Source organism: Euprymna scolopes, chromosome 7 (genome assembly GCF_053919585.1).
Source record: "Euprymna scolopes isolate OS-2025 chromosome 7, ASM5391958v1, whole genome shotgun sequence".
Taxonomy (NCBI): Eukaryota; Metazoa; Mollusca; class Cephalopoda; order Sepiida; family Sepiolidae; genus Euprymna; species Euprymna scolopes.
In genome coordinates, this window is record NC_136488.1 from 60,107,399 (window position 1) to 60,123,275 (window position 15,877).

Below are 15,877 nucleotides of genomic sequence, written 5' to 3' on the forward strand. Positions count from 1 at the left end.
CTAACTTTATTACAAGTCAGACAGATTTGAAAACAGTTTGGGAAATCTCTAATCCAATGAAGGACTCTACAATGAAAACAGGGGCTAGGCGGTAATTTTTCTTGATATTGGATTGACATGTTTTTGTATGAGAGTGAAAAACATTTTACTTTTTGGTTTGATTTGTTTTTGCAAGAGAGTTGAAATGTGCTTATGACAAATTTTCTTTATGTGAGCAGTGCCTGACTCTTCAATATTCTGATTTTGTTTCATATGTCTTTCTTTTATATGTCTTTGGTATTCTTCAGATAAGTTTTGTAACATTAAATTTGGTTCTCCTTCCAACTTGCTTAGCATCAACTAAACTTTTATGGATACCAGTTCTTGCATGAATATTAAGTATTTAAAGATGTCTCAGAAAGTTTCAAATTGTCACAGTGTTTATTTACAACTGATGCAAATGTTAAGTAGTCTTCATTGTCTTTTCTTGTTAAGTTCAAACATTTTCACCTTTTGTGAAACAGGAAAGTTATAGGACTGATGAGTTCTGTTAGAAGTTTTACAACAAAAGCTGCTAGTCTTTGAGTGTAGAATATAATCCACAAAATTATGTTCAACAGTCCATAATTTTTAGAGTAGTAGGCAAACTTTTTAGACTTTGCCCATTTTCACAATGTATTTTATATAGATCTTCAAACCTTCTGAAACATGAAACAATGTTTTTTTTCCTAGTTTGGAGAACAAATGAAATTGTCAATTGCACTTCAAATAGCATTTTATGAAAAAGTATTTTCATTTTCGGTATTTTGATCCTTATTTGACACTGTAATAATAATTCTTCAAACTTTTGCTATGTTTTTTCATTTTTTTGCTGTCTTTCTTCATTCTGGTGCTGATGTTGCAGTAGTCTTTCTTCGTTTTTTGTTGTTCTGATAATTTATGGAATTTTTCATCATTTCTTTGTTGTAGATCCATTTGGTATTTAATACATTAGAGCATACTAGACTTGATGACTTCCATGTTTAAAAAGTGTATTTATAAGTATGGCTTTATGAATTTCAATCTCACGCTGCTAATGTAAGAAAATAAGCAAAGTATAAAACCTTTTTTTTTTTTTTTGCCAATCATTTTTTTATACGTCTTTCACATAGGTTTTCACGATCGGACTTTAGTCAGCAGGAAAATAGAGGTTTATAATTTTGACAGTAATATTTTTTTATTGTAAAAGAGAGAAAAATTTATTCCTTTCTTGGTAAAAGTTAACACAGTGTCAGAATAAAATGAAATCACTGACTTCTTCTTTGAGAGAAAAAGGAATTTACTTAAAAAGAAATCCAACTTACAGATTTTTTCCAAGTTGGTTAATAAAACTCAATATTTTTTTTAGTATTTGAGTTTTTTTTTAATTGGAATTCATTATTGAGATGAGTATTATTTATTAATTTTGCAGACTATTATCCTCATCTTTAAACGTCGTGAAACAACAACTAATAAAGATGACAATAATAATTCGCAATAAGTAAATTAATATATATTTGAGGTTTGTTAAGAAAATTTGCCATTGTTTCACCATGTTTGTTTTTTAAGGTTTTTAAATAAATGGTTTTAAATCCTTGTTGCCTTCAGTGAAACTTCCTTAAGAATTCTTTGACACCAATAATATGGGTGAAATAAGTTCTGAGTTCTGTAACAATCCCTCATCAAGGTTCAAGTTCCTTAAAGTTCCTCTAGCCAGTGTTGTGAATGAAAGATTTTGAGATCCTTAATTTTTCTCGTTGCCACTGTTGTGATTCCATATATTTAACAGAAAAAAGTAAATGCAACAAATGAAAAGTGTGGGTATACATCATTCCATGATTGCAAGACTCAAGCATAATCACATACTAATACTGAGATACATGTTCTCCCAGTCTTTATAATAAATAGAAGAGTTCATTGTTAAGGTGAACGTATCACAACAAGGTGCATATTGCACCAGAACAAAAAATAACAAATCAAATTAATGGCATTATTTATGGACTGTTATAACATCGGGAAGGGTATGAATGATCCCAATCTATATGTAAAATAGTAAATTATATTTAACTGATTGTCTACGATGAATCAATTCCTATATTTATTGTTATGCCATTAAATGACATCAAAAGTTTGATATGGTGTAAAACACAAAACAAACTAAACCAAAAAATAATTGTATACAAATTTTCAATATTTTTCAATCAATGTTTTGTTTCAGCGTACCCGGCTTGTGTTGGCAGCAAAAGGAATCCCATATGAAGTATCAGAAGTTGATTTAACCATTCCACGACCAGGGTGGTATTTGAACGACATGAATCCGAATGGAACGGTTCCTTCAATGTTGCACAATGGTCATAATATCTATGAGTCATTGGTTTGTTGTGGTAAGTTATGAATTCTTCTTTTTAAAATGGTGGCTATTTGAAAATAATTCTGATCTGGACAAAGTATTTCTGGAAGATATAGTGTTGATTGGAGAATTACACACAAAAATGACTTTGTTGATTGTTCCTAATCGCTTACTGGCACCTTACGCATTTTGTTTACTGTTTTATGTTATAGATAGCAATATATCGTAAAATACAATGTGTAGATGCAGCGACGTTATTGATGAACTGGTTTCCCTGTAGGTTTCAATGTTTTAATTATCAGATCTTCTCCTTCAGCAACCCAAGCATTTCTTTAAAAAAAAATGAATCTATTCTTCCTATGAAATCTGTTACTCAGTTTAAATAGAGAGCAGTCAGTCTAATATTCTTTCTCGCCATGGATATGCAATTAAAAGCATTTATGTTTGATTTATATAAAACAATGTTTTACAAATAAGGTATCACACAATTTTAAAGAATATCACATTCTCACATTTTATGAAGATTTTTTGTATTTTACTAAAAGTTAAACAAACGAAAGTTGTGTTTTTGAATATTGTCTAATCTCATCTAATATACAGAGTTATTGTATCAGACTTTGAAAGTTTGTTACTGATAAGAATTAATATGGTTAAACACTTTAATTCTGAATAGCAAATTTTTCTTTTCTTTTTTGTTTCGCATAAATATTACTATTATTTTTTTGGTGTAGAATAATTTCTTTTATAATGTCTATTTACAGTGTTGTCTTAGTATAATGTTACATGTGGCCTTAAGTACAAGAATATGATGCAAGTTGTACCCAACAGAACTGTAAAAAATTTTTCCTTTCTTCTGTGTGCTTGAAACTAAAAGACACTTATATTATTTCGATTATTCAGATAACTGTTCTCATCTTGAGTGTTAATTTCTCAATGTTTCGACTGATGTAACCTCCATTCTTCTTCAAGGATATCTTGTCAAAATGTCAAATTCAGCAATCTGCATGGAATTTGGGAATGTGCGAAGACCCATAGCATAATGGAGAAAATACTAGGTAAAATTCAGTTCTTAGTGAAACTCTTAAGAATACAATGGTGAATTGCTTAAGACTTCTACCTGGTTATCACTTATGGAACAAGAATATGCTATCTCTGAAGATTAAGTAACGCAGATTTCCAAAGAAAGGTGGAGATTACAAAACATAATCCAAAAAAACACTCAAAATGAGAACAGTAGTCTGAATAATCCAAATAATACAATTTATCAATCCTCATTTTTAAAGCTTTAAAGACATAAATGGAATAGTCACAAGCAAAGTTTTTTTTCCCCAAGAATGCTCAATCTGTGAATACATTACCGCAGAACTACTTCCCAGCTCACTATAACATGGTCGTTTTCAAGTCCAATGTTTACAAATTCTTGTTGAGTTGTTTACTTAAATGATAAAATTCTGACGATTTTTCTTGTTTCCAATCCTCTCAAGCTTATTGTTCATTTCCGACTAACAATCATTAATGTTTATCCTCGAATGGTCTTTGAGTCTTAATAAGTGATAACATAAGTATATAAAAAGTAGATGTTTTAACCAGTCTGAGTTGCCATGGCAGCTTGTTGTGCAACCAATGAGTAATTTTTCAAACAGAAGAGAGACAAACATTTGCAAACTGACTACACACAATATAAATTATTGCTAATTCACACCTGTTGTCACATCTACTTAACTTGTATAAGCAATTTTTTTATAATGTTGTCTTATTGTAATTTTTATTTATTTATTTTTTATTACATTCACCCCAAACAAAGCACATTGCCACTTTGATGTAAGAGGCTACTATCAGGGACATAAGCATCAGGGGTACTGTGTAGGGAGTTAGGCAGCAAAATGTCGGTTCAAGTTACACTTGAACTTCTGCATGTCAGTACAGTTGGGGAAGCAGGGACCCGGAAGAGAATTCCAAAGTCTAGCAGTTCTGGGGAAGAAACTACTGGAGCAGAAGGCTCTCTTACATCTAGGGATCTCTACTGTGAAGGGATGGGATTTAGCTGCTTGGCAGGTTTGTTGGGGGTATTTACGTCGAGGGGGCACAAGTGCTTGCAGTTCGTCAGAGCATTCACCGTTAAAGTACTTGTAGAACAGGCAGAGGGATGCAACATTTCGTCAATGGAACAGAGACTGAAGCTTATATGACAGTTCAAGACCTATGTAACGTAATCCCCCATTGAGGAGCTTTAGAACTATGCAGAGATAGCTTTTTCCCCGGTTGATGCTAGATAACCCGAGGATTTAAGATAGAGAAGATAAATATAGATGTATTTTAATTCACTGTCAAAATGGATATATTTGTTTTATTTTTGGTTGGAAGACCTGAGATATTTTGTTATTTGGGAAAAACTCAACAACAGGAAATGCGAGGATGTTAGACAAACATATTGTACTGGTTGAGTTATAGCTGATGACCTCGAGGTTATGGGATTTTTAGTCTTGAATGGGGTCTCAGCTCGTTGGGGCTTAGCGTGATTTGATTGGCTGGGGAGACTTCCACCCCACCCACATCGGGTTGATACGCTCTAAAATTAAGCAGATTGCTTGTTGAATTTGGGGAGAACAGATCATATAAACCCACCATTCCCTGGACAGGGGACCCCCTCCACCTTCCTCATCCAACCGTCTGTCACTGTCTGTGAAGAGATTTAAGACTTTGAAAAGAACTTACAAAAAACTGAGTGATATTGTAAAAACACTTGTACATAATTTTGCGAAATTACACTGTAGATTAGTCTACATGAGTTGTCTTTCTTCCTGCTTGCTGCTTCGATATTCGCTCTCAGCATACCAGATTTCATGTAACAACCTCAGAGAAGACTAGACTACACGAGCCGAGATTTCTAGATAAAAAGGGGTCCTTAACCACCTTCTCACATGAGGGGTTACACCTATCAGATTGGCGACTCTCTTTTGAACCTTGTCTAGGAGTAACAGACTAGTGGCAGATGCACCAACCCAAATATGAAAACAATACTCCATACATGGGCGAATGGTGGCCTTATAGAGGTATAGGATACTTTCAAGTGTTAATAGCTTTCTAGCACGGTAGAGAGAACCTACCTTCTTCGCAACGGTCCTGGCAATACTCTCAATGTAATTATTCCAACTCATGTTTCCTGTGAACGTTAGGCCGAGGAGTTTAAAAGATGTACTTTCAGATAAAGAGTCATTGGCCATTGCTATTGGTGGTAGAGAAGGTTTCTTGTAATTATTGAAGCAAACAAGTCTTGGCAGCATTGAATGTGACTATCCATTTTTGTCCCCATTCAACTACAAATCGGAGGTCATCCTCTAGTGATAAGAGGTGGATGTAGTTTGCTTGAAGCATTGTATAGTATGTAGTTATATAGAATGTGTAGAAGGCGGTACAATGCAGAGATAACAGAAAGACACAAGCTGAAGCAGGTGGGAAAGTTTTATTAATACAATTTACAAATACATGTGTACATATTCATATATTTCTTATACACATTATATTTATATTTGCATTGTAGTTACCTGGGAAAGTCGGTCAGGTGGTATATCCCTGTTATATAATATTTTGAGAAAACTTTCATCGTCAGATATCAGAAATATCTATAACCTTAGATCAGCTCATCAAGTAGTCTCCCTTTACAAACCGATTTATTCAAAGTCTATGCCCCACCCCCTCACAAGCAGAACGTAGAAACACAAACAATTCATTAATTAAATCTCCTCAATCTAAAATATAAATTATTATAAAAATAAATTCGAAATGAAAAAAAAATAAAGAGAAAAAAAAACTTAATCATATTAAATTAAAATGCTATCAACAAATTCAGGGCAATCGTTTACCGCTAGACTGTTACTGTTTACAATAGCACGTTTGAACCAAAGATAAACTATTATAGAAAAAAATAAAATAAATAAAAACTAAAATAAAAAAATAAATTAGAAATAAAAATAAAGAAATGAACAAAAAAAACACCCTAACCATATTAAATTAAAATGCTTTCTACAAGTTCTGGGAAATTGTTTGCCATGGGACTGTTACTGTCTACAACAGCACGTTTGAACCAAAGTCAAATAAATATCTGATGAAGAGAGCTTTCTCAAAATAGTATATAACATGGATATACCACCAGACCGACTTTCCCAGGTAACTACAATGCAAATATAAATATAATGTGTGTAAGAAATATATGAATATGTACACATGTATTTGTAAGTTGTATTAATAAAACTTTCCCACCTGCTTCAGCTTGTGTCTTTCTGTTATCTCTGCATTGTACCGCCTTCTACACATTCCATTTAACTTCATCCTCTAGTGTTTCTGCCATTTCTTTAGATATGTGTTCATTTGTTTTCCGGTCATCTCTGTTATAGAGCGTGATGTCGTCAGCATATATACCCATCTCATAGACAATTTTGTCAGGAAGATCATTTATGAATACTAGGAATAATAGAGGTCCAAGGATAGACTCTTGAGGCACTCCCACATTTATATCATATTGTTTAGATGTACGACCGTCAAGGACAACCTGGATTTTTCTCTTATCTAAAAAGGATTTATGTTATGTATTCTTCCAATGATACCGTATGATCTGATTTTCCTGAGAAGACCTTCATCCCATACCCTGTCAAAAGCCTTAGATATATCTAGAGCTACCACTCTACCCTCCCCAGCTTTGTCTAGTGAATGGTATATACGTTCAGAGATTACAGTTAGGATGTCTGCTGTGGAACGGGCTTGCCTAAATCCATATTGTTGGTCAGTCAGAAGTTTAGCATCTGTAAGGTGATGGACTAGAGCTTGGTTAATTATGGCCTCAAATATTTTGGCGAACTGTGAGAGGAGGCTACTGGGGCGATAATTTACTGGGTCAGTTCTTTCGCCAGAATTCTTGAAAACTAGTACTACAGAAGCAGTTATCCAGCAGGCAGGAAAGTAAGTTTCATTAAGGCATTTGTTGTAAAGTTTGGAGAGAACTGGAGCTACTTAGGTGGAGCACTATTTTAATAGCACAACTGGGATGAGATCAGGTTCACATGCTTTTGCAGTGTCAAGATTTCTTATGATAGCATGCACCTGAGAAGGAGTGATTTTCAGATCATCTCATGTGGTGTCTGTCCACAAAGGAAAGTCAGGAAGGAGGTGGTTAGCATATTAGCTTTCTCAGTTGCAGAGCAAACAACCTCATGATTGTTGGATAGTGGGGGGATTGTTGAGTTTCCATTATTTACTACACTGTTGTAGATTTTTCAGAAGTCACGGGTTCCTAATTTCTGTGCTTTGATGTGTTTTTTGGCGGTTTCAGTAAATTCTCTCTTAGTTGTTGCTATTTCTTTCTTACAGTTACTTTTGGCTTCTATATACTTCTGCCTGTTTGAATTGGACTTATGTTGGTTAAATTTGCAGTATGCATGCTGCCTTTGCACTATCGTGGCTGCACAAGTAGAAGTAAACCATTGGGGAGAGTGAGGCTTGCTATAAAATTTGCGCGTGGGAACATGTGCTTCAATTGCCGTTTTGAACCATTCAGTGGTCTCATTTACGCATTGTTCAGGAGGAAGTGAAAAGATATTTTGCCATGGGGCATCCCTGATGAGATCCCAGATGGCTTTCCAGTCAGTCTTTTTATAATATCTTGTTGTTTTAAGCAGTGGCCCTTCAGCTTTGGCTCTAGAGTTTAGGGCGATTTCAACCATTACCACTGCATGATCGGCTGTGGGCTGTGGGCATTCGTTACACAGTCATCGGGAACTGTGGTCAGAAATAGATCTAGAAGTGATGTGTTGTTCTTGCTGGTCTGGGAAACGGGTTGGAAATGTAACCATCTCTGATAGGGAATGAGATATAGAGAAGTTATGTGTTGTGGTACCAGCTGCTTCTGTGTAAGTAGAAAATCCAAGCCAGTTGCTGTGGTGGACATTGAAGTCACTAAATACATGTACTTGTGCGCTAGTGTCGAGGGAGAGTGCTTTATCTAAGCTGTCAGAGACTTTGTTTATTAGGGTACAGTCCTGCGTTGAGGGAGAGCAGTAGAGAAAATAAAAGTAGATAATGTTATGTTGCATGTTAAGTGTAAAGCACATAAAGGCTTGATCGTCCGATTTTAGTTTAGTTTCTCTAGTCAAGGGGAGGGTGTTTCGAATATAGACTCCAAGCCCATGCATATGTCTGTCAGAGTCCTTATGGAAGAGTGGAAGATAGCCAGGCATGTTACAGTAGTTAGAGGGGATGGAGGAGTGTAGGTTAGTCTCACTTAGTGTTAAGATATCCGGGGTTTTTGTTAGGAGAAATGTTTCAACATCATTTAAATTAGTTCTAAGTCCATGGATGTTCATAAATGCAAGCCTCAAGGGATGAGGCAGGTTGGTTTTGTTTGAGTTTAGGCCTGGTTTTAGTGTAATTTTTGATTGTACTGTCATTTTATTTTTTTAAGAGTTTCAGTTTAGGTGAGAGGTGCTGAACAAGTGGTTATGCAGAATACCAGACATGCAATACAAGCAGACCATCAGTTGTCCTTCCATCTACTAGGATTGTGGCCTGAGGATAGCCCACCGGGGATGAGTGCAGGGTCCCTTTCCATATGCAATATGGCACTACAAACATCAACATCCTGATATTATACAACTGTTGATGGAGCAGCCGCTCTAAGCACTACCAGTGTCCTTGGCAATAAATTTTATGTACATGTGTCATCATTTTTTACCTATTCCCCTCCCCCTCCGCCTGTTGCTTGTCCAATTAGTCGTCTCAATTGGCTTCGTTTATGTGACAGCTACTTTATGCTATTCAACTGACGATGCCAGGTGGTGGCAAAATCAATTATATATTTTCATTTACTTTTATTTCATTTTTATCTGTTTTGTGTACAACTGAAAATATTACAAATAGTCCAAAAATGCTACAACAAATCACCAAGTGTGTAAAATAAAAGCAAACAAAACATACAAATACGCTTTTTGCGTTTTTCCTTACATATGAACATTTAACTTACAATCTGAGTTAGCATAGACTATGATAGCTCAGTTGCTTAAGAGTTAGATTAAAGAACTAAAAGTTCCTGGTTCAACCTCGAGTTTGGCCATTCAACGTTTTTCTTTATTATTATTATTATTATTATTATTATTATTATTCACATATTTATTTATTTATTCATGATGATGATGATTATCATCATCGTTATTTATAATCATATTCTGTTTAACGTCCATTTTACATGCTGGCATGTGTTGGATGACTTAAAAAAAAATTGACTTCCAAGCTATACTATCTCTGATATCCACCTCTTTTTCTCAAGTTTATTAACTCATCGCATGTTTTTTTTACTATTATTCACACTAAACAAGGGACATTGCCACTGAGATGTAAGGGGTTACTGTGAATTAGAGACATCCATAGGGCCATCTTAAGTGGGGAATTGTGCAGCAAGATCTACATTTAAATTTCTGCATTTTGGTACAATCAGAGAAACAGTAAGCAGGGATAGAATTCCAAATAGAAACAGTTGGAGAAAGGAAACTATTACAGTAGTAGAAAACCTTTTAGTGAAGGGATGAGATTTTGCTGATTGTTAGGTTGGATGGTGGTCCTCCCCTGTGAACTGAACTTGCTATATTTACTAACCCAAGAACTCTCATCCATCATTTTAACTTGGCCATATTAGCAAAGTCTCCTGTTCTGCTATTCAATTCAATACTGTCGTAGCATTATGCCATAGTCCCTGGCTTTGGTAGAGGCCATCATGTAGGATGTTTTTACTTGCATCAGACAGTCAGATGGTGTGTCCATGATGCTATATTTCAGGATGTCTTTCCTTCATCAGGCATGTGTTTTACTTTCAAATGTGCATCTGCCTTCTAGAAACTGAAATTTCTTACTACATACGCATTACGCAATGCTTCAAACGAACTACTTTAACCTATTATATATGATTCCTATTTTTAACATGTTCTGAAACATTTATTGGTGCTTCTACAGAACATTGATCCATATAGACACAAATGTTTCTGATTGTTTCAGATTGTGATTTACAGAACAGACTGGAAATGGCAGAAGCAGTTTATGATTTAAAAGCTGTGAAAAATGTAGAAAGCCAAATAACACTTACCATGAGAAAACAAAATCAAAAGGTTAGGTTAGGGTTAGGGTAAAAAAAAAATGTTAATCCTTTACCACTAGAATTTTTTTATGCATGAAACCCACATGTGACAGAAGTTATCATGCAACTGATGCACAAACATAAACAAACCGCTCATTCACTTGCTGAACCATGCATAGACCTGTACTTTGAAGACCAGTTGGACTGACAAGCCATAAGAGTAAAAAATATATGAAAGCACAATTTGGTGGTAAAGAGTTAATCTTCTCCAAAAATAAAATTAAAACAGAACTTTTTCAAATAAAATTGATACGAAATGAAGTTAATTCATTTAATTATTTGAAGAAAATTATTAAATCCATTCTTAACACGAAGGAGAGGTGATTCACCATAACTGTAAGTCAGGGGGAAAAATGCAAAAATTGTTTAATATTATGTTTGTACTAATATGCTTGAGCATTATGGTCTGTAAATCTCATTCAAAATCAACTGGAAACATGTGTTGATATGAACCATGTTCTGTAGATGTAGCCATTAATTTTAATTTTCATTCAGATTCAAATAAAAAAATAATTTCATATGAAAAGCAAATAAATGTTTACATGCATACTTATATGCAAATAGTTAAAAAAAATAAAAAAATAAAATCTGCTCATATTCAGGTGATGGAAACACCTATTACTAAGCGATTGTAATTTATTACTGAAATATAATTCTTACAATAAATGAATAGAATAAAAAGATTGAATAGCATGAGGTTTTATTTTAAACTAGCAAGCTACCCGGCGTTGTCCGGCCATAAAATACACATAAATATTCTTTTATCTATAATCAATTATAAAGTTTAATTAACGTACCATAATATTCCAGTTTTATATTGCAAAATAATAGATATTTTAAAAATATACACACACATGTACATTTTCCAATCTTATAAATAAACTTCTTTCCAGTTAACGAAAAAAAAAAAAACATTAAGAAATTTACGTGCGAAGTTTGAACTTAAATACCACGTCGTACAAAAGACCCCCCCCCCACCTCCAAAAAAAAAAAAACACATTCTTTGCAGTTAATGAAAAAAAAAAAAAAATTAAGAAATTTATGTGTGGAATTTGAAACTACAGACTACGTCATGCAAAAAAAAACAAAAAACAAAAACATACTATCAACTTACTCACAGTAGAATTTTCATGGCCCACTGTTCTATCATTGTTGCTAAACAACGACATGGAAAAAATGTCTTTAGGAATGATAAATAAATTAAAATAACAGTATCGATTATCGGTAATTATCGGGAGTATTCTGAGACAAAACTTAACTAAGATCACTCCCAGACTTATACACTAAAGTTCTGTAAATTTTAAAGAAAACCTGTTCAGCTGTTTCGGAGTCTAGAAGGAACAAACACACACACAGAGACAAAGTTGCATTTATATAATTGTAGAGATTAATGCAGAATTCTTATTTATTATAAACAGAAATACAGTAGGTATTAAACATAGCGTTAAATTCCTTTAAATAAAATGAAGTAAAAACGTGCATGCGAGTATTATGTTTTTTCTAAGCAGTTCACTTCTTGTAAGTAAAATAAAAAATTCTCGAGCTGAGATCAAAACCAAAACCTAAAGACAGTGAGTCAAGTACGATAACCATTAGGCCAACTTGACATGATCTTTAAAAAGTGTTTTCAAACCTACTTATTAACATAAGTAACCTGCCATGTGAATGATTCGCACATATGCAGTCGTGAAGCAGTTGACAAACAGATAAAAATCCGATGCTTCCCCCCCCCCCGTACCAATTTTTCAATTTTGGCACTTAGCAACACTTTTTTTCCAGATGAAAACCAATTAAAAAGTTTTCCACATGTCTGAATATTCTATATACCAAATTTCAAATCTGTAGATCAAAGATTCGTTGAGTAAATAGCTTGAAAAGTGTCCTCATGCACGCACACACACACGTTCTCACTTTTATATATATATACTATTATAGATTACATTTGAAGATAAGAATTAGCAAGATGGATAGATTAACAGATGATTCGTGATGAATACTATGAACGGATTTAAAAGCTTCATGCATCATCAACTCAGAACAACTGATGACCCAGAAAACAGGATTTTCCTATTGCCAAAATATTGCTCATGGAACGTGAGAACTAAAGGAAAAAAATGAAGGAACAGCCTCACAACTCTCGCCCCCCTCCCTCCACCACCATTATTCTTTTTTTGCAAGTGAATAGTTCTCGTCTTGGGGAGGCTCCATGTTTTGACAAGCTTCTGGGCTTGATCTTTACTCCTGATCTAAAATGGAATACGTACAGCAAATCCATTGCCAAGGTCGCTGGAAAAATGATGGGATTCTTCTATTGATCCAGTAGACATCTCCCTGCTGATGCAATTCTCTACCTATATAAGAGCCAGGTATGTCCGAGGATGGAGTATTGTTGTCACATGTGGGAAAGAGCTGCTAGTTATATCTTATCCTGCCTTGACAGAGTTCAAAATAGACTTCGTAGCCTAGTGGAGGATGCGCTTTTCTCTTCCCTGCAACCTCTTTCTCACAGAAGACACGTTGCGAGTCTGTCTCTGTTTTATCGTTATTTTCATGGCAATCTATGGTCCTACCTCGCCAAACATTGATGAGAAACACTCGTTTGGCTGTAAACACTATCAATAATTTTCTCCACTCTTTATCTGTGCCTAAACCTAAACATAGCTTCCATGAACAAAGCTTGTTTCTTAGAACTGCACACCTGTGAAACTCTTCCAGTTACATGCTTTCCAGCTGACTACAATATGGCCGTCTTCAAATCCAATGTAAACAAGTTCTTGATGAGCCGTTCTCCTTAAGTAATCCAATTTACACAAATTTACACTTCTAACGATTACTGATATTGTCCTTTTGACCGCTGCACACTCTTTAACCCTTATCCTCGAGTAGCCTCTGGGCCTTGATAAGTGGTTATTCCTTTGTTTAAAAAAGGGGAAAAAATTATATTTTAGTAATAAATTTCAAGTATTTGGTGACTACGTTTACAAGAGCAAAGGCCATTACCGTTACAAATAAAGATTTTCAAGATGAAATTTTTAAACTCGCAAGACCTTTTGCACCGACCTGATACAATGAAACTGTTTGCTAGAATAGTTTAATCATGTAATCGTAAAATGTCTCATTTCTTTTTTACAGATTACCTTGAGGAAGTCTATCCTGAACCGTCTTTGTATAACCCAGATCCGTTGAAAAGAGCATTTGAAAGGATCTACATTCAGACGTGGGCATGTAAGGTAAAAAAAAATGGATATTTCACCGTTTCATCAAAAGTCTCCATCTTGATTATTCTATTCGCAACATTCCGGCTGTTTTACTCTGCTGACTTCTTCGTATGCCATTTGTCAAAGTCAATTTTGAACTTTCAAAAAAAATTGACTTGTGAGCCACCATTTATAAAAAGGCTAACTCACTCGATGATGAAGGTTAATGTGATGAATAGATTATCAGTTGAATGATGATGAATATTATGAGAGGATTGAAAATCATGAATGGCATGAACAAAGTTTTGTATGATATTTCAAAATGCATGCAAGTTACGTTTATATAAAACTAGATCAATATCTGTCCTAGGTTGGATAAAAATTAATCCCCAAAACAGAACAGTTTTGCAGCACTTTTATGTCCCCTCCCCCCTTATTGAGATTAAAATCAAGATATAATGCAACTAATCCTTATGTCTGGGAGACTTGTTCCAATTTTGATCAAAATCCATTAAATTACTTTGATTTTAGAAAAAAGGCTTGAGCTTAAGATGTTTTAAGAAGAAATCGAAATTCAGGGAATCTTGCTTAATTGGTGCCTGACTATTAATCAAATTTAATGTAAATCTGAAATACCTGAATTTTTAAAAAAAGATATTTTTGCCCATATTATTCCTTCTAAAAACCTTTCTACATACTGCAAAGAAACTGAAATTTGGGGGAATATTTAATAAGCCATAGGTTGGAAGCCCTAGACTCAAGCTGGGGTTCATCACTGGGACACATCTGAATTCAGGATTTGAAACCCAAGTCACTTGCATGCGAAACTCAAGAGGCTGAGTACTCACTTTTCATGCAAGTAATTCAGGTTTTGAATCTTGAGTTCACACACACAAAGTACCTTTTATATATAAGTAAAGATTGCCTGTCATTGTTTCTGTCACTATCACAACAGTTTCCGAAGACTTACTTTACATCTCTCTAACACTAGCTTCATTTGCCAACACAATAAAAAAAAAAAACATGGCTGCCTCCTTCTCAATATAGACACCTTCTCAATATAGGCACATACCATAGTTATTAACATTAACAAATTCTTAACCATTAATTAATCATCTTTTTTAATTTTGCATGCATTTAGCACACAATTGTGCTCACATGTTAATGTCTCATTACTATACTCAATCCTTTTAAAGTCATAAACTATTAGTTGTTACAAAAACTCAGCACTAAAGACATAGTTGTAAAAATATAAAACTGACTCTGCCTGATCATGATTTGGTGAATTGAATCAAAAGTACTTATAAACTTTTTTTTTTTTTAAATAGAACAAGAAATCCATGACACACCAATTTGATCAAAATACTAAATGGCGGTATGTAGTACTTTCCCACTGCAAGGACTTTGACCCCAGGGTCAAAAAGTATGATTGAGAAGTCAGTGCCTCCAAAGAGGAGCACTCTGACATGCAATAAGTGCCTGGGCAGCCACATCAGCATTGCTCGGGAAGGGCGCCTCAGGTGATTAGCAATAAACTAACCTGTTCTTAAAGAGATATGGCAAAGTCTGGGATGGTGGACCTCTTAGAACTGCACACTCAACAGGGACAAGGTAATTACAGAAATGGTCTAATCTCTGTTGATTTTGGGGGCCGGGGATAAAAATCCTGGGCCAAAATACTAAATGGATCATTTAGAAAAAAATGTATTTTAAGTCTTATTAGGCAAAAACACCCTGCGTTACTTAATAAAATATGCATGTATTTTTAAAGATTTACTTTATTAACATGTATGTGAGTTATGAATTTGATCCTAGTACCACTTGTTTTGTTAGGTTATCACTTTCCTTCAAAGTAAAACTGAAATATTTTTTGTTGCAGGGAATTCCTCACTATTACAAGGTTTACAAAACCCATCCAATCACAGAGGAAAGCAAAGACGATCTCTTAAAAGGAATTGCAAACATGGATTTACTCTTGAAAGAAGCAAAGTCTGATTATTTCTCTGGAACTGACAGACCAGGAATGGCAGACTATATGATGTGGCCTTGGTTTGAAAGAATTATCTTCATGAATGAACTTGCTGGTATGATTTTTTTTTTCTCTCTTTCTCTCTCTCTCTCTCTGGCTTCGTAGAATAATGGATTAAGACGCCGGAC

The 15,877-nt window shown here is 34.5% G+C and overlaps 1 protein-coding gene across 3 annotated transcripts in view; it reads left to right on the forward strand.

Moving 5' to 3' along the window:
* Positions 1–15,877, forward strand: part of LOC145279752 (glutathione S-transferase omega-1-like) — a 47,139-nt gene that overhangs the window by 25,440 nt on the left and 5,822 nt on the right. For all 3 annotated transcript variants that reach the window (XM_080131056.1, XM_080131057.1, XM_080131058.1), the window contains 3 exons: positions 2,216–2,381; positions 13,656–13,753; positions 15,600–15,804. In XM_080131056.1, the coding sequence (XP_079987182.1) occupies positions 2,216–2,381; positions 13,656–13,753; positions 15,600–15,804 (469 nt within the window). The remainder of the gene's footprint in view (positions 1–2,215; positions 2,382–13,655; positions 13,754–15,599; positions 15,805–15,877) is intronic.